At 36.3% G+C, this 19,945-nt stretch overlaps 1 protein-coding gene across 1 annotated transcript; it reads left to right on the top strand.

The window, feature by feature from the left end:
* Positions 1-10,636: 10,636 nt before the first annotated feature.
* On the top strand, positions 10,637-12,727 carry LOC111365533. The gene is made up of 2 exons (XM_022986089.1): positions 10,637-11,159; positions 11,253-12,727. The coding sequence occupies exons 1-2, from the start codon at positions 10,637-10,639 to the stop codon at positions 12,725-12,727; spliced, it is 1,998 nt and encodes a 665-aa protein (XP_022841857.1).
* Positions 12,728-19,945: the final 7,218 nt, after the last annotated feature.

The raw sequence follows: 19,945 nt of genomic DNA, 5'->3' as shown, positions 1-19,945 counted from the left end.
GCAGCCTTCGTTTGAAATTGATTGAGGAGTTTCATGGTGAAGGTCATGTTAGGCGAGATCGTACTTTGGCTTTGATTAGCGCTTCATTTTTCTGGCCTATTATGCGTCGTGAAGTGGAGAAGTTTGTCTCACGATACAGGGTGTGCCACGTGGCAAAGGGGAAAGCCACAAACGCTGGTCTTTATCGACCCTTACCAGTGCCTTCAGCTCCGTGGACTGATATTAGCATGGATTTTGTCCTGAGTTTACCACGCACAAAACATGGTAATGATTCCATCTTTGTGGTGGTAGATCGTTTTTCTAAAATGGTGCATTTTCATTCCCTGCAAGCGCACCACTGATGATGTCAAGGTTTCTCAACTATTTTTCACAGAGATTTATCGGTTGCATGGGTTGCCCACTTCCATCGTGTCTGACAGAGACACGAGGTTCATTGGTCACTTTTGGCGGAGTTTATGGAAGTCAGTTAACACGTCGCTCAATTTTAGTAGTGCTTATCACCCTCAAACTGATGGGCAAATTGAGGTAGTTAATCGTTCTTTGGGTGACTTGTTGCGGTGCTTGGTTGGGGATAATCTACGCTCATGGGATTAGCGGCTTAGCTAGGTAGAGTTTGCGTATAATCATGCTAGAAATAGAAGCATCGGTTTCAATCTGTTCCAGGTTGTGTATAGTATTTTGCCCCGCAGCCCTGTTGATTTATTGGCTCTGCCCTCTAAGACTCGGTTGCATGGGACAGCTGTTGACTTTGTTCGTAGTTTGCAACAAGTTCACGAGAAAACATGAGCTAATTTGCTAGAGTCCAAACGTAAGTATAAAGGGGCGGCTGATCGGCATCGACGTCCTGTTGAGTTTGACGTTGGGGATTATGTTTGGGCGGTACTGACTAAGGATCGAGTGCCATCTCATGAGCATTCGAAGTTATCACCTCGTACCATTGGTTCAGTGGAAATTGTGGAGAAGATCAACCCCAATGCCTATCGCCTTCGACTTCCTTCCCATATACGGACTTCTGATGTGTTTAATGTAAAGCATCTTTTGCCATACCATGGAGACAACATCGGAGATAGTGCTACCGGTTCTGATTCGAGGGCGAATCCCGTTGATCCCGGGAGAATGATGAGGTTTATGTGGAGGAACAGGCATTGGCATACATGGAACGGTTGGATGGTCGGCTTTCAAAGAAATTGATATAACTTTTGCGTTTGGTGTCCGTTTTGGGCCCATAACCCCATTTCGGAAAGGTAGCGAGCGTTTCGGATTGAACACACAGCTTCGCCGTGACGTACGAGGGTTTTTGGGCATTTGAAGTCGTTTAGTGTGTCAAAACAGCATTTTAAGTTTTTGTGTTATTTATTTTCAGCATTTGTTATTTCCATTTTGTAGCCCAGTCCATTTTGGGACTGCTGGCCCAATAAGTTATCTTTTCTTTCATATTGAAGACGCCACAAGATGCCTCCTAGGATTTTCTTGGTAGTTCACGAAATAATAAAAGTTTGTTTCTGAATTCAATCCGTTTGGTTATTGTTGTCGTGTGTTTGTAGATTCAATCTACATCAAGTTGTCGTTATGTTATTAATTATCCAACGGCTGCTATTGTAGGATCATGATGTGGGCACCGAAAGAAACTTTGTTCAAGGCGTGCAATATAGTTTAAGATAGAAAACAATATAAAGAAATAGAATATGAAGCTTGTATCTCTATGGAACAATGGAATTGCCACAGGAAATTAAATTATTTTATCATTAATTAGATCTATTGATTTTGGCTTATCAGACGTCTGCGGCCCACATTAATTGTTATGCTAGCATTGACAATATACAGAGACTAGATCGACCATTTAAAGGAGTAAAATTGTCTTCTCCACACGTCTCGTTTAAACATATAACCTAATTACATGTATTTAAATTTGGCTCAGGAACTTGAGACTGGCGAGATGACGACCCTATCAAATTACTAGGAGCTCAAAGTTCTTCCCTATAGATATCCGTATTGGTTTACCTACCATGACCTCGCGTAACCAATCTACAAGTCCTAAATAAACCAAAAACGAGGAAAGCTGGCCCTTTGAGAGAATCAAAGAGCTCTAATTATGTCGAATAATCCATAACTTTGAAATAGGTCTCAAAGAAAATGTCAAATTGAGCGCCTTCATAAGTACAGTACAGTCTACTCTACTGAAGTTAACACCCTCAACAAACTTCCGAAAATGTGGGGAGTAACATTGAGACGGAAGCAAACTTTAAGCTCCAGTAGCAGTAGAATGAATCTCGTCAACTTCAAAAATAATATGATATAAAAGCAGGCAATAAGTCAAATTATTCGATCTTCAAGTAAACTCCAATGCCAAAATACACTGCTAATTGCTTAATTGTCAAATTAAAATATCATATATTATGGCTATGCACCACATCTGGGGCAGATCCAGACCTTTAGTATTGTGGGGTCAAAATTTTAGAAATAATTTTTTTAATAAACAACATAATATCAATGAAAATAAGTTTATATGTATTTTGACACTTTGAAAATGTCGTATAATTACATTATTATTAATATTATTAAATAAATTTTACTACTTATATAGTTTTGTTTATCATTTCATTGGCAAATGCTGAGTTAACATTGAGCAAATTAAATTGAATATAGAAGTTAAATGGATTGAAATAAAATTCATGTTTGTTCAGGAAGTAAATGAAATTCAAATATAATTTTAAAGTAATTCAAATTGCATTTAATCTGTAACGACCCTAAAAAATTTATGTCATATTTTTTGTAAGACTTTCGAATGAAACAATATAAATTATATTGAAAAATTTATCGTTCAAAAATAATAATTAATCGAACTTTTTAAAAGAAAGAACGAGTTAGACGTCTTTTTTGAAGGTCACGTTTGATACATATTTAACTATTTTCGATATCCGTTTGACCATTCAATATGAAAACGATGTAGTTTTCGAAACAAACTTTTACATGACAAACGATTTGTGGATTCAAATAGCACATGATTGCAAATGAATTTTTAAAATTAAGATATTATCGAAATTCTCAAAATACTAGTTTCAAACGCCCTACTTTAATATATTATAACTTTTGTTATAGTTGACCACTTCGCATGCCATCAATGAGTAAAAAATTAGATCATGAGCACTTTGAAATGGTATTAAGAATGCAATATTTTGACTTTATTTGGTATCCCGACGAATGCATCAAAGTAGATTGTAAAAAAAAAATGGAGCAAAATTTTGTGGGATCATTTGACCCCACATGACCTCATGTGGGTCCACCCCTGCACCACACTAAGCAAACTAAACCCGACAAAAAGCAATTTTGCTTGTTTATATCTCAATATATTGGTTGCAGTGGAAAGATCAAGTCTCCATCACTATTTATTATCTTAAGACTTCAAGAGCTTCATGTTTTTTTTGTGCGACTCTTCAATTTTACCCAAGGTGTCCCGTGACATGTCAATGGTGCTACAAAAATACATCTAATTGATGTGCTCGGATTTCCTGGAAAAATAATCATAACATCCGGGGTCGTGTTTCTGACTTTGAAAATCTCAAATGTGTAATATAGGGTTAATTTATCAAGATAATTTTACCAAGAAAATAGAAAAATACCCAATTCATTGGAATGCTTAATAACTAAGTTTTGACAAAGTCCGGATTAAATATTTATGTTGATGTCAAAATATTTTTGGCTCCAGAGACTTTCGAGTTTCATGTTTCTTAAATTAAAATGTGATTCATTATTAGTGCGTATCTAGATGGGTGATGATAATTAATGATAAAGCATTATTCTTTCTTAAATGTCAAAAAGTTTCACCTGAACCTAATTAGGGCCAAGTACTTTGTCTTTTCCTAAAAAGTATATGTTGTTGATTATCGTTGAAAAAACTTGAAGACGGTCTTGGAATAATGAAAAAACAAATAACCAACCGGATAAAAACCTCACTGCATTGTTAAAAAAAAAGAAAGAAAGAAAGAAAGAAAGAAAGAAAGAAAATAAGGGAAGAAGAAAAAGAAGAAGACAATCATTGAATAATGTTCGAAATTGGAAAATGGAGTTATTTATTAGGAGTTGGGGTTCCATTTTAAAAGGATAAGCTTATTAGGAGAAGTAAGACAAATCCTTATGTATTGATTATTTATTTTATGTTTATTCAATGGGTAACATGATATGATGAAATGATGGCTTATTTAGAAGATCAATCTCGTATTTTTTGTACTTATCTGAGTCTTAATCTAAGTAAAATGTTATAGCTATGAATAGTTCAAAGTTTTATATTTTAATTATTTATTTTATAGGATAACTCTCAACACTTTCATGTTAGTTTTACGTAAATTAGTTGCTAACTCCAAAAATCATCCAAAGTTCAGTAAAATTGTTATATTTCCATGTATACTTTCAGAAGTTATATTTTGTGTTCCAAAACTTAAAATGAGCTGAGTAACACTTTGACGCATGTGTTAGAAAGTATTTATAAATTATTTAAATTATAAATAAATAAAAATAAATAGTACTTACGAGTTCATCGATATGTATGGATAAAAATGTCTCATAATGAAAATTCGCAAATTAAAAAGTAATGGTTTGAATATTTTTGTCACTTTTATCCAATCCATTATTCCTTTTCACACTATAAATTTTCATTCTCTGGCCTAATTTAGTCTCCAATTCATTTGACCGATTTTACTTCCATTTTCAGACCCTTTAACCTTCTTTCTCAATAATACACTCTATACGCACTACTACATGCATTGTACAAACAAATGCATAGAATCCAATTTTCCCTTCCAATGAACTCAACTCATTAGGTTATAATAAACATTTTATCAAGGATTAAATTCAAAAATATCCTATTCAACTCACTTTTGATTTTTCTCATTTGCAATAACCTCAAATACTTGAAATCAAGAAAAGAATATAACCTAAACATACCTACACTCACAGCATGATAGTGAAAATCTTAAAGACAGGCTAATAGACGTGAAACCCTAGCCAAATGCTTGCAAGAAATATCAAGAATCCAATCAATAAGTCCATAATAGCTTAATATTAATCCACATAGCTCGACAGTTCCTCGCCCTTCTTTCTTTCTTTTTTTTTTCCCCCCGTTCCTTTTGGTGGTTTTTTCCTTCCTCTTCTTCTCATTTCATCTCAGTTACTAACTCCCCTCTCGGATCCAATTCCCATTTTGAGAATGATTTACTGTTCTTGTTTAACCCCATTTCTAAAACTCATTTTTTCCTAACTTAATAAAAGGAGGCTCACATGGAGGAGAATCGCATCCTGAATGTCCGGTCTAAGTGTGTATAAACTATGATTGCATCCAGATTTACCCAAGTGGTGAAGCAGGGGAGAAGGCTGCCACTCTTCAGGATTAGTCGGGTGAAACTCGGACACCCGAGTCATTAAAGAATAAGAAATATATAAAATAAAACAAAATAAAATAATTTTTAACGTGGACTAATAACTTTTCCCCGCTTCTTAATCATACATTCTACAAAAAAAATTAATTGTACAAAATTTATTCTCAAAAAATCTCTATCAAACAAGTTCATAATATACATTAAAACTCTTGCTTGGGCCCTCCACTTTGCCGAAATTTCAATTTAAATCCTTAACTTCTTTTTTACATACATCTTAGCCTCTTTGTTTTATATAAATTGGCCTTGACAAATTCTATTGGCTTAGAATTGTCACCGTGAAACCACTTGAATCAAAATTTTCTTGACTTGACTAGGTAATTTTGACTTTAATTACTATAAAGTAGGTTATAATAGAAAGAGTACTCAAAAGATTATTACACAATGCATCTCTCCTTGAGGACTAGCCAGAACACAAAATACTAAATCAATTAAAAAAGATAAGGAATAATAAGGATCTACAGAAACCAACGTAACTTTTAGCTCGATTGTCAATATTTCGTGAGCGAGTACAATCCAGAAAAGCATTTTTTAGTTCGACAAGCCAACATTGTCAAACTTTTTGGTACAAATTTGGTCATTTAGGGATTCATTTTAGCTTCTTCTTCTTCTTCTTCTTCTTTTCTTTTTTATTTTTTTATAGCTAGTTTAAAGTATTTTTGTCATTTAAATAGTTTGTAAATTACACATTCGTTTTCTTGATTAATAATATTTCAATTTTTTTGGTTATTTGGTGTACTCTAATAATTCTCATGTACATTCGAGCAAACACCCTTTTGTATATTATGAAGTGCTGGTGTTGGTGGAGGTGAAGATGGAAAATGATCAGCTGATGAGATTTAGAATTGGCAGTGATTCTGAGATTACAAAATGGTTTTTTTTTTCCATGCTTTATTTGGTTGCCTGATGGTGCATCACCTGATGAGGTGTTGAGTGAAAAACGTCAGCATTTGGTAGACATGAATTTGGGGTTGAGCAATAGGGTTCCTTCTCAGGTGTTCGGCATAACGTGTTAATTAGTATACACAAGAGGACTAAATGTTTATGGAGTCTCTGATCCCAAAGTTTCATTTTAAAGAGCCAATAATGTTAAAGAAGAGTAGCCTTTCGATTTTAACATAAAGAAGTCTCTCACGTGAAGAGATACATTAATATTGTACTCTGACAGCTTATTTAGATAGATAAAGAAAACACATTCATTTTATTGTGAAGCAATACAAAATTTGAAGCAGCAATAAACACAAACAACATTGGTACAAGTTATTCCAATACATTTGTGGTTGCGAACCTAATAGCAACCTTTTATTCATGATATTATCGTGCAAGCAAGTTGAGATTGTTTAGCTATAATCTCAACATTTACGGTAGCAAAAGCAAGCGAATCCCCAGCCCCTCCTATGGCAAGATCCGTGTTGAGCCCTCTCCCAATTCCTGCACTGTCGATCACAGTTGCCAGTATTCAGGCAAATTCCCGACCATGTCCTGCTCAGCCTCGAACAGACTTTAGCTTCCACAATCTGCACCTCTGCATATACATATATGTATATACACAGAGAGAGAGGGGGAGAGAGAGAAGCTACATTAACTAAGTTTACCAACATTTGCATGCATGCTTATATTATGTCATCAACTTTTACTAAATAAGACTGCACAGTATGATAAATAAATTTTGATTATTTTTCTTAGTTGAAGTGCTATCAAATCCTTAATAACAATTTAAATCGATTAGAATTCTAATTGGCAGAGGTCTTGACTTCTTCTTCCTATCTTGTTTGTAATTTTTCTTTTATTATCTATAAAATTAAAATATTTTAATGAATATATCCTTACTATCAAGCAAACTTATGGCATGTTTACTATATTGAAATGTTAAGTTGTTTAATGTACTACATACGAAGGCCACATTTGGCGTGACTTTTAAAATGTCAAAAGAAGATTTTGAGATTCAAAAGCAGATTTTGGACATGTTTGATAATTTTTATTAAAAAGAAAAATCTATTTAAAAGAACTTATAGAGGTAGTGTATCAATATGGCCTCCTCTAAAAGTTTTCGAAAGATATCTCTTTTAAAAACTAGTTTCAAGCAATAACTAAGGTAGCTTCATCATAAAGTTTTTTTACATGAAGCAGTCTTGACCAAAAGTTGAAAAAGACGTTTATTTTTGAAAAAAAATAAAATTGAAATAAAGACTTCTTACCATTGGATGCTATAAGGAGGAAGCAAATGAGAAGGGCAGAGAAAATGACTTTGGAAATTTGAGATTTTGCCATTTGCTAAGTGTATGTTGTGAGGTTTTTTGTGCTTGTGAGGAATAGAGAGTGACAACAGAGATATATATATATATAGTAGTCTTGGGGCTAATTTGGTCATTTGAGTAATTGTTGAAGTCTCTCTAAATAATTATAGTTTAATATATCTAATTATATTAGGTAACATGATGAGAATTTGATAGTGAAACTTCCTACTCCAAAGATAATGTAAAAAAATATAATTTATGTAGTTAAATAGAGTGTTTGACTTAATCAAACCATACTTGCTTGCACGAGTGCCTGAAACCATAACTCGCACGAAATTGAGCACTACAACTAACTTTTAACTCATTTGTATAACTTGAAATTGTTTGGAATCTCAGTGTCTACCTTAACCAAACAAGTTATTAATAATTTCGATAAGAGATCATTATTTGCTAATTTACTTAAATCAAGGGTTTAACTTAAAGGTAAATAGAATTTCTGAAGAAAGAGAGGGTTGAATTAATCAAATCTTGCTTGTTAGCAAGACTGCATGAAACCATGACTTGAACATATAAGAACATCCTTTTTATGATACGTATGGTACATTGTATTAGGTAAGATAAAATAATAATTTCATTTAATCATCTTAAAATTATCCGCTGTTGTACATCTGAATTGTGAGGCAACTCATTAGTAGTTTCAATAATAGGCGAGTAAATGTAGAACACATGGATTATAGATACGAATTCGTGATGTGTAGTGCATTATGTATGTTTGTCTTTTTTTTTTTTTTTAATTGCAATTGTCTAGACCCCTAAGATTCTCCAATTCATTGCTTTATCAAAAGGGATAGTACTACTGAGACTTACCGCTCTTACTTTGAACTAGTCGGTAAACATAGTTGCATTTGAATGATATCTCAGGTTTTCTGACATATTTTCTAGAAATCTCATTTCCATGAAGTCAAATTCATAGAAATGCTGTCTACGTTTGCAAGAATTTTACAGATCTTTTACTCTTTTTTAACTGATGTTTAATTTTACTTTTTTTCTAGGTTGCTTATTTCCCCATTATAATATAAGAGTCTTAATCTCCAGTTGAAGATTTTTTGGCTCTTTTTCGTGTTTTAATTTCCAAATATCGAAGGAGCATCTACAACATCCTTGACTTTCTATTGGGGTTAGGAGAACAAGGAGGAGTTGAGCAGTTTAAACAGTATGGTGAGTTAAAACAATTTGATGTTTTATTTATTTTCCTTATGCATAAAACTAAATATGGATGCAAATATTTTTTAGAAGTAGAAAATTCTATTTTGATTGTACAAATGGATATGGCGGAAGAAAACAAATAAGAAGTTTTAAGTAGCCAAGTACATTATAATACGTGCCTTGCAAGTGCGTCTCACTAGTTCTACAAAGAATTTAGAGTGTTCATATTTTATTTTATTTTTTGTAAGGAAAAAACATATTGTTAATATTTTTGTGTCCTTTTAGCATTTAGTGCTTTTTATTATCTTTGAGTAAGAGTAATGTGCAATATTTGACGAAAGGTTTGTTATTTTATTTGGGCAGTGTTAGATTTCGTGTTGGCTATTCTGTGAATAAAAGGGTAAAATTGTAAATTTTCAAAAGTTTGGGGGTCAATTTGTCAATATTTAAAGGTTAGGGGTCATTGCGTACATATGTAAAAGATGAGGGACTCAGTTGCAATTTTAACAAAGTGTGCTAGGGTTCGAGCTATGAAATAGGGCAAGATGTGTCGTTGAAGTTTCGCTAGTTGCTCGCCAAATGGTGGCTTGCTTCTCGCCCCCACTTCGCTTAAGCGAAACAGCGTCGCTTGCTTTTCGCTTGAGCGACAGTGTTACCCATAAAACTCTATTTTCTTTTTTTTGACATTTTAACCCGACCAAAATAACCAAATACAGTGAATATAAGAAAAATTGTGCCAATTGTCATTTGTGCTTTCAAGGGTTTGAAATTGAAGAAAACTCTCCACACTTTGATTCTCTTATTCAACCCCTTATTTGATTTGAGCAATTACATAAAAAATATTAAATCAACATTCACCAAACATCACAACACAACATTCTAGAGCCTTTGTTGATTCTTGGAGATTGAGGAAGGAGATTAGAGTCCCGATCATTAGAAAATAGGCGGTTCTCTTGAATCCACAGGAGATAGACAAAATCAAGAGCCGGCAATTGGTGCAGCACGCAATCCTGGAGGGCTAGGTGCTGGGAGTTGGTGCAAGATCACGCATTCTAGGAAGGCTTTGAGGAAATTATGGTTAGGATGTCAGAAAAACCAGTGTAGGTTGAGTCTGGCGGATTATAAGTTTCATTTTCGTTTATAGTGGATTCCTACTGACTTGGGCCTCGAGTTTTACCCACATTGAGGTTTCTCCGTCATCAAACAATTGTATTATTTATCTTTCTGCAATTAATTTAAGACCAGTATTCAAACATAGGATAGTAAAGTATGTGAAGTGATCTGGACAAATTAATATTTGTGACGTGTTGCAATTATTAATTGATTGAAAAAGAAAATTTCGCATAAACACCTATTCACCTCCCCTTTAAGTGTTAATTGGGTCGAACTACAATATTTTAAGTGGTATCAGAGCCAAATCTCGAGTCCTGACCCATAGTTGTCTAGATGAGTTAATCACTGTCCGTGCCTCCGTATTTTGACTGAAGCAAATATGCCTATTGGAAGGTTAAAATGCATGTGTTTATTAAGTCCCTAGATGAACGTGTCTAGGTGAGTGTACAAAATGGTTGGAAACCTCCTTCTAAAATTGTGTCGAGTGTTGTAACCCCAACTGACATTTTCCTTTGGACTAAGGATGAATTGGCTGAATGCAACTGGAATAGTAAAGGTCTCCATGCATTATTTATGTCTGTATCTCCTGAAAAGTTTAGAAGAGTGTCAATGTGCGACACTACTAAAGAGGTATGAGATATTCTTGAGACAATGCATGAAGGAACTAAAACTGTGAAAATTTCTAAGTTGCAAATGCTGGCCTCAAGGTTTGAAGAAATCAGGATGAAGGATGATGAATCTTTCGATGAGTTTTATGCCAAATTGAATGGTATTGTTAACTCTAGTTTCAATCTAAGTGAGAGGATTCTCGAGCCCAAAATTGTGAGGAAGGTTCTTAGATCCTTGCTTGAGATATTTATACCTAAAGTTACAGCTATTGAAAAAAGCAAGGATTTGGATACAATTAAGATAGAAGAACTCGTAGGATCCCTTCAAACCTATGAACTCACCATTTCACAACCGAGGAAAAACAAGTCCATAGCCTTGAACACTGTTTGGGAAGGAAAGTTTGAGTCATCTAACGTGGAAACTCTTAGAGACGAGGAGATTGCCTACTTTGTGAAACAATTCCAGAAAGTCTTAAAGGACAAAAAATGGCCTCAAGAGAAAATGAGAGGAGCCCTTAGTAAATTGCAAAGAGAGAAGGATGATAAATCAACTGCAAAGAACCCTGGTAAGAAATCTCAAGTGGTTAAGTGTCATGAGTGTTAGGGATTTGGGTATTATAGAAATGAATGTCATAGCTTTAAGAAAAATCTAAAGAAAGGGAGTAGCAAGGCATTAGCTGTGTCCTTGACTGATGATGATTCTAATTCAAGTGAACAAAATGATTCCTTAAGCAATGAGGAGGAAAAGGGCTGTATGGCTTTTGTATCTACTGTCAAGATCGAGTCAGACAAGGAGAGTGAGAAGGTTGAGCAGGAAGTGGAGAGTAACAAGTTCGGTGATGATTCGGAGGATGAGACGGATATACATGAGGCTTATCAACTTCTGTTCAAGGAAAGTTTCATGATCGAAAAGGTAAATAAAGCTCTATTTAAGAAAGTAGACGAGCTTGAGAGAGAGAAGGAGAAAATCACTTATGATCTTCAAGTCTCATCTAAGAATCTCAATGAGTTGAAGTGTGTCAATGAGAAATTGGAGGATAAGGTCAAGACATTGACTTGTGAATTAGAGAAATCTAGCACTCAACCACAGTCATTTGTGAGTGGAACTAAGAAACTAGACGATCTGATAGGAATGAACAAACCAGCTGGAAATAGGCAAGGTCTAGGATTTGTTAAGAGTGATAACAATGTGTCTAGTTTATCCAAGACCACATTTGTCCCCATTTCCAACAGATCTAATGTTTCAACAAATCCAGAATCCAAAGATAAAAATTTCACTAGACTGAAGGCCACTAGAGCTCATAAGATTTTTACACCTAATTTTCATGATCAACACTCACGTGCATCTGAATCTAGGTTCATACCTACTTGTCATCACTGTGGTGCCTTAGGCCACACGAGACCTAGGTGTCGAAAGCTAGCAAATAGGAATCGAAGTCAGGATATCCCTCGTCAAGTGAACTTCCTTTCAAATCAGGTTAGTTACTTAACTGAGATGGTAACGAGGTTGACTAGGATCACCTCGACCTCGAGAAAAGTTTGGGTAAATAAATCTAATGTGGGTGAGTATATTGAGAATCTAAAATGTTTTGTTGCTCATGTTACATATAAGGATCAAAATACATGCATGTGGTATCTTGATAGTGCTTGTTCTAGACACATGTGTGGTAACAAGGCCTTATTCTCTACCTTTGATGACTGCAACGGCAGTGTAGTTACCTTTAGGGATGGAGCTACGGCACCCATCCGAGGTAAAGGCTCCATCACCATTGTTGGACTTTCTACAATATCCAATTTACTTTATGTAAAGGGTCTTAAGTCCAACTTATTGAGCATTAGTCAAATCTGTGATGTTGACTTTGAAGTGAGTTTTGTCCAAAAGAGATGCACTGTTTATGACGCTTCTGGTGGTGTTGTTCTTGAAGGTGTTAGAACTTTTGATAACTGTAATGGAGTTCTTCTAAATTTGAACTATGTATGCAGTAGTACTAAAATTGATACGTCTGAACTTTGGCATCAAAGGCTCGATCATGTTAACTACAGAAGTCTGTCTAAATTGGTCAAAAAGAAGATTGTCGATGGTTTACCTAAGATTGATCAAAGTGAGAATGCTGTGTGCAAGCCGTGTCAATAAGGAAAGCAACTTAGGATGAACCATAAGTGAACCTCGAAAATCTTGACAAATAGACCCTTACAGCTTCTCCATATGGATTTAATGAGACAATCTAGGGTAGAGAGCCTAGGAGGCAAATGGTATATTCTGGTTGTGGTAGATGACTTTTCTAGATACACCTAGATTGAACTGTTAAGAGAAAAATCTGAGATGGGTGATCTGGTTAAGTCCTTATGCAAAAGACTCAAAGTTGAACAAAATCTTCCTATTTCTAGGGTTCGAAGTGATTATGGGAAAGAATTTGAAAACTTCAATCTAGAAAACTTCTGTTTGGAGGAGAGGATTAAGCATGAGTTCTCTTCACCAATCACTTCATAGCAAAATGGAGTTGTTGAGAGAAAGAATAGAGTACTTCAAGAAATGGCTAGGGCCATGCTTCACGATAAGGATCTAGCAATGCATTTCTGGGGTGAAGCTATTAACACCGCGTGCCATATAGTAAATAGGGTATACTTGAGATCGAAATCAGACAAGACTCCCTATGAGATCTGGAAAGGCAAGAAGCCTACTGTTAAATACTTTCGAGTGTTTGATAGCAAGTGTTACATTCCGAGGGATAGAGCAAATCTAGGCAAGTTTGATTCCAAAAGTGATGATGGGATTTTTCTAGGATATTCTAAGAATAGTAGAGCCTACCGAGTTTACAACTTGCGTACTCAAAGTGTCTTGGAATGTGTAAATGTTGTTATTGATGATGCTTTTACTGAGGGAGAGAGTACTGAAAATGGGGTTGACATAGAAGATCTAAGTGATGATCAAGGAGCCACTGCTGAAAATAAAGAGCAATCAAGTCCAAAATCTCCATGCTCCTCAGAAAACATATCTGAACAGGGTCTACCAAATTGGGATCAATCTAAGCTTCCTAGAGAACCATCTTCCAGGGTCAAATCTAATCATTCTAAGGTTAACATCATTGGGGATTTAGATGAAGGTATGAGGTTACGAAAGGGAGTTTTAAATAACCTAACATATACTAGCTATGTATCCTAGATTGAACCTAAGAAAGTAGATGAAGCCCTTAGAGATGAATGCTGGGTGAACGTCATGCATGAGAAGCTTAATCAATTTGTTCGAAATAATGTTTGGTATCTAGTTCCTAGGCCTGATGACTGTAATGTGATAGGTACTAAGTTGATCTTCAAGAACAAAATCGATGACCAAGGTACCATAACTAGAAATAAGGCTAGACTAGTTGCCCAGGGATACACTCAGGTGGAAGGGGTAGATTTTGATGAAACTTTTGCCCTAGTTGCTCATCTTAAGTCCATTCGTATTCTTCTTGCGGTTGCATGTACCTTAGGATTCAAGCTATATCAAATGGATGTCAAGAGTGCATTCTTAAATGGAATACTTCAAGAAGAGGCGTATGTTGAACAACCGAAAGGATTCATTGATCCTAAGTTTCCTCATTATGTCTACAAACTCAATAAAGCACTGTATGGTTTGAAACAAGCTCCTAGAGCTTGGTACGATAGACTTACCACTTACTTCGTTGAGCATGGATTCTCATGAGGTGGTGCTGACAAAACCTTATTCACTAGACATATTGAAGAAATTATCATTGTAGCTCAGATCTATGTCGACGACATCATCTTTGGTTCCTCCATTGACTCTCTTGCTCTTGAATTTGCTGAATGCATGAAACAAGAATTTGAAATGAGCATGGCTGAAGAGCTAAGTTACTTCCTTGGTCTTCAAGTAAAGTAAACTGATTGTGGGCTGCTTATCTCTCAATCAAAATATGCCGAAGACCTTGTGAAGAGATTTGTCTTGGACAGTAAGAAACACACAAGGACACCTATTTGACATGATCCTACAGGCAAGAGTGTTGATTAGACTGTGTATTATGATAGGCAGTCTACTATATCTTATAGCCAGTAGACCTGACATAGAGTTCAGTGTTGAAGTATGTGCCAGATTTCAAGCTGATCCTAAGGAGTCCCATCTAGGTGTAGTGAGGCGCATTATTAGATATGTCAATGGGACAGTAGATCGTAAGATCTTGTATTCCAGAGAGTCCAATCTAGAACTAGCCGGCTATTCTGATGCCGATTGGGCCAAAAATGCCAATGATAGAAAAGTACCTCGGGTGGATGTTTCTATGTTGGTTCTAATCTTGTCTCATGGATTAGTAAGAAACAAAACTCAGTCTCCTTGTCCACAGCCGAGGCAGAATACATTGTAATTGGTAGCTGTCGCACTCAACTGCTTTGGATGAAGCAAATGCTGAGTGGCTATGGGATAAATCAGGGTACTATGACTATTTTCTATGACAATACTAGTGCTATCAACATATCAAAAAATCATATTCAGCATTCTAAGACCAAACACATTGACATTTGTCATCACTTTATTCGAGAGCTAGTTGAGTCCAATGTGATATCACTCGAACACATCTCTACTGAAAATCAACTTGTCGATCTGTTCACTAAACCTCTAGAAGGGTTTAGATTCGAATCACTTAGGAAGGATGTTGGCATCTATATTCCTCCCTGATTGTCTTCATAGATGCATGCATTCTTTTCTGCATTCATTACGTTGCCTATTTTTGTTCATTTGCATATGTCTTTCATTTAAAATAATAATAATAATAATAATTATAATAATAATAATAATAATAATAATAATAATAATAATAATAATAAAAGGGGGGATTGATCATCACGTGTCATTTTTGCATTGTAATTATTCACTCGGAGTTGCAATTTGAAATCAAATGTGCATTCTACCAATGATTAGTTTCTAATTCCCATCCCTTATCTTGAGTTTGTATGGAGTACTTAGTATATCTCACTTCATATTATATTTGCACAACACACACAAGGACCGTGTGAGTGAGTCTTGATCGCATGTGTGAGATTTGGGATGACTATCACCTGTCATTGAGTAGACATTGGATTTGATTTGATGTTGGACTAGATGACCTAACTTCTGGTGTACCCTCGAGTGTTTCCACAATATATTTATTATATCACATCTTATACTATATTCGGAGCCTAGATGACTCGAACAATTAAGTCTGAGGGGTTTCTCATAACCTAGTGCCCTAAAGCCAATTGGTTTGGGAGTTACCAACCAAACACTCATTATAGGGGTCTTCTTAGTACCTTAATGAAGATGGGATTGCACCTAAGATAAAAAAAAAATGGTGGTCCTTAATGTCAGGGAGAGAAAGAACAGTTTTACACCATATTTTAACGAAGTATAGGTCCTAGTGGCATTAGATTTGACCTTCAAATGTTTAAACGTTGACTCCTACGTGGTGATTTGACTATCTCTTCTCACAAATTTAAGGTTTTGAGTTTTACTTCCTTGGAATGAGTGGTTCATTTCACGAGGGGTCACATATATAATTTACTCCATCTGTACTTGGTCCCGGTGTGTGGGGAAACATTTTCTAATCACTTTGCATACCGTATTTGTGATCTATTGCCTTTGATTGGACCAATTGCCTCTGCACTGTTCATGTATCTTAAATTAAAAAAAATTGGGGTTAAAATTCAAATTTCTGAAAAATGTGCTATTTTTGAAAATTTTTGAAGTGCTGTTACTTTGCAAAGTTTTGAACCTGAGGCTAACTTTTAAAATTTTCAATTTAAGTGCTATTTTTGACATTTTCCCTTCGCTCGCTTGAGTGACAAAATCAGTGTCTTGTCGTTCGATGTGCGATAGCTAGACTTTTAATTTTCTCACGAAAGGTTCCGGGTCATTTTTTTTTCATTTTTTATCATCTCTCTCTCGCATTTTCTCTCGCGACGACCCTCTTTGGTCGATTTGCACTTCATTTCATTCATGTGGGGCTTCAATTCCTCATCCTTGTGTGCATTCATTGGTGTTTCCTTGTTCCCAATTGGTAAGTGCATCGCTTAACCCTTTTGTTTTTTGTGTTTTACTTCCTTGGAATGAGTGGTTCATTTCACGAGGGGTCACATATATAATTTACTCCATCTGTACTTGGTCCCGGTGTGTGGGGAAACATTTTCTAATCACTTTGCATACCGTATTTGTGATCTATTGCCTTTGATTGGACCAATTGCCTCTGCACTGTTCATGTATCTTAAATTAAAAAAAAATTGGGGTCAAAATTCAAATTTCTGAAAAATGTGCTATTTTTGAAAATTTTTGAAGTGCTGTTACTTTGCAAAGTTTTGAACCTGAGGCTAACTTTTAAAATTTTCAATTTAAGTGCTATTTTTGACATTTTCCCTTCGCTCGCTCGAGTGACAAAATCAGTGTCTTGTCGTTCGATGTGCGATAGCTAGACTTTTAATTTTCTCACGAAAGGTTCCGGGTCATTTTTTTTTCATTTTTTTATCATCTCTCTCTCGCATTTTCTCTCGCGACGACCCTCTTCGGTCGATTTGCACTTCATTTCATTCGTGTGGGGCTTCAATTCCTCATCCTTGTGTGCATTCATTGGTGTTTCCTTGTTCCCAATTGGTAAGTGCATCGCTTAACCCGTTTGTTTGTTTTTTTCTTCGCCATTTGGAAATTTTGAGATTGGGTGTTTCTTGAATGCTGGGTCGATGGTGTTGTTAAGATATGTTGGGTGTCTACTGCCTTATTGCATTTGTAGGTTATCTTCCTTGTGTTTCAAATGCCTGTAAGGTGTTCGATGAAATGTCTCATATCCACAACCCTACTTCCCTTGCCCATTGTGTCATTCCTCGCGTGTGATTGGTGTCTGGACCCTTGTTATGTCATTTTGGTCCTTACTTTGGGTCGGCACCTATTGGTTTTGGTGTTGACACTCATCCCTACAGTAGGTGCCTTCCGTCCTGCAGCCGTTCTTGTTCACATCTAGTTCATGTCACTTACGTCTTGGTCATTGTCCTCCGGCTGTAGGGACATGTGTTACCTCGGGCTTGCATGCTTACCATTTGTGCACCACTCTTGCATCGATTTGCATGTCTGTGTGTGATTGAACTTTAGGACTTGTACAGTCATATGTCTCCATAAATTAGTTTTTCTTGAGGACTGATTTATTTTCTACATCTCGCATTGCAGATGGCACCTAAGAAGGCTAGGACTACAACTCCTCCTAGTAGTGGATTAGCTTCGTTTAGTCATTCAAGATTCATTTCCTCTACTGCTCAAGATGTATTTGGGAGTCAGTTTTCTCGTCGTCCTATCCTAGTAGAACCTGAGGTCACTCTATTCGACCTATCCCCTGATGTAACAGTTATCTTTACTTCTTGAGGTTGGGAATCCTTGTTGATTGGGTTAAATCCCCAGCCTAGTCTTCTTGTTTAGGAATTCTATGTGAACATCCATGACATTAGTGGTTCGTCCTTCCGGTGTTCCTTCGAGGTCAAACCTTTAGGATTTCACCAGATGTTATTTCCAGTTCCATACATGTTTCCCAGGTCATTCACCCCGTTTACCTATATCTCTTGGCTGATTCTATTCCGGTCGACTCTCTAGTTTGGTCCACTCTGTTTAATAGCCCTTTATGAGGTGGGCCTGAGGCGATCCGCATTGGTTTGCTCCCCACTGATAGGCAGTTTTTGTTGCGCATTGTGTGTACGAATTTATGGCCTGTCTCTCGCACTTCTTCCCTACCTATGGAAAAGGCGAGGTTTCTTTTTGCTTTGCTGCATGGGGATTCGATTGACCTACCTACCTTCATTTTCAGCACATTCTGCGTACCTTTTGCACTTCTGGTCATCGGATTGATCTTCCTTATGCTTGCTTGATCCACCGCTTGGTGACATCACTTGGGGCTTCATTTCCCGATGGGGTCTCACGACGAGTGCTTCGTCCCATATGGCACACAAGCATCTCTAAAAGTAGGTCACATGTCACTTCTTCTGCTTCTGCATCTGCTCCTATTGAGCCAGCTGAGCCTGTCGACCCGACAGTGCTCGCTGATCCTTTTGGTGTTTTACTTGCTGATCTTTCAGCTTTCCTTCGCCTCCTTTCAATGTTCCTCCGTCCACTTCAGATATTCCCTCTTCTTCCACCCCGCCTGCTCCGGCTATTATTCCTGCTGACCCCACTGTCACACTTATGAGTCAGATGTCGATTCTCATTGAGAAGCAGACCCGCATGATGGTCGACATTACTTATTTACGAGCTGCTTTCGATCATCATACTATAGAGTTTGCTACATTGCGGCGGGCTATTGCTCTTGTTCAGCGCGGTATTCGGTGGATGTACTAGCATTGAGGTTATGAGTCTAAGGCTGAGGATTCTGAGGATGTGGATGGCGGAGATGATGGTCCTGCTTAGTTGCTTAGGGTTCCCCTTGCCATTTGTGACAAAAAAGGGGTAGTGGGTGTGCTAATTTTTGGTATTTGTAATGATAAAGTACTTTGATAATGTCCTATTGATATTTTTTGCTAGATTATGTGTTGATGTTTTGCACTATTGATGTATATTTTTGATGGTTTGACTTACATTGATATTATCTCTTAATCTAGCATATTGGTACAATGTTGTGGCTATTCATGACTCTTTATCTTTTTGCACTATTTATGTATGTTTTTTGGTGGTTTGACTTACATTGATATTATCTCTTAATCTAGCATATTGGTACAATGTTGTGGCTATTAATGACTCTTTATCTTTTATGTTTACTTATATTACTATTTCTCGTGCTTTTACACTGGGTATGCGAGCTGTGATTTTAGGAAACAGGTTGAAAGATGACAAGACAACAGTGAGTTGAGTCAGTGTATTGGACTGTCATTGTAGTTCATGCTACTGTAATTTGGTTTTGTCTTAGAATGTCAAAGGGGGACTTTGTTAGATTTCATGCTGGCTATTCTATGAACAAAATGGTAAAATTGTAAATGTTCAAAAGTTTGGGGTCAATTTGTCAATAGTTAAAGGTTAGAGGTCATTGTGTACATGTGTAAAAGATGAGGGACTCAGTTGCAATTTTGACAAAGTGTGCTAGGGTTTGAGCTATGAAGTAGGGCAAGATGTGTCGTTGAAGTTTCGCTAGCTGTTCGCTAAGTGGTCGCTTGAGCAACAAAAACAGAAAGGTCGTCGCTCGTTTATCGCCCTCACTTCGCTCGAGCGAAATAGCGTTGCTCGCTTTTCGCTCGAGCGACAATGTTATCTATAAAACCCTATTTTCTTTTTTTCGACATTTTAACCCGACCAAAATAACCAAATACAGTGAATATAAGAAAAATTGCGCCGATTGTCATTTGTGCTCTCAAGGGATTGAAA

The sequence above is a fragment of the Olea europaea genome, chromosome 17, assembly GCF_002742605.1.
Source record: "Olea europaea var. sylvestris chromosome 17, O_europaea_v1, whole genome shotgun sequence".
NCBI lineage: Eukaryota > Viridiplantae > Streptophyta > Magnoliopsida > Lamiales > Oleaceae > Olea > Olea europaea.
This window is presented reverse-complemented; position numbering and strand designations above follow the sequence as displayed.

Bases quoted from the DNA above. Each gene is read 5' to 3' on its own strand.
- LOC111365533 (XM_022986089.1), top strand. From the start codon at position 10,637: ATGCATGAAGGAACTAAAACTGTGAAAATTTCTAAGTTGCAAATGCTG. The intron at 11,160-11,252 runs GTAAGAAATCTC...ATCTAAAGAAAG, and splicing joins ATCAACTGCAAAGAACCCTG to GGAGTAGCAAGGCATTAGCT.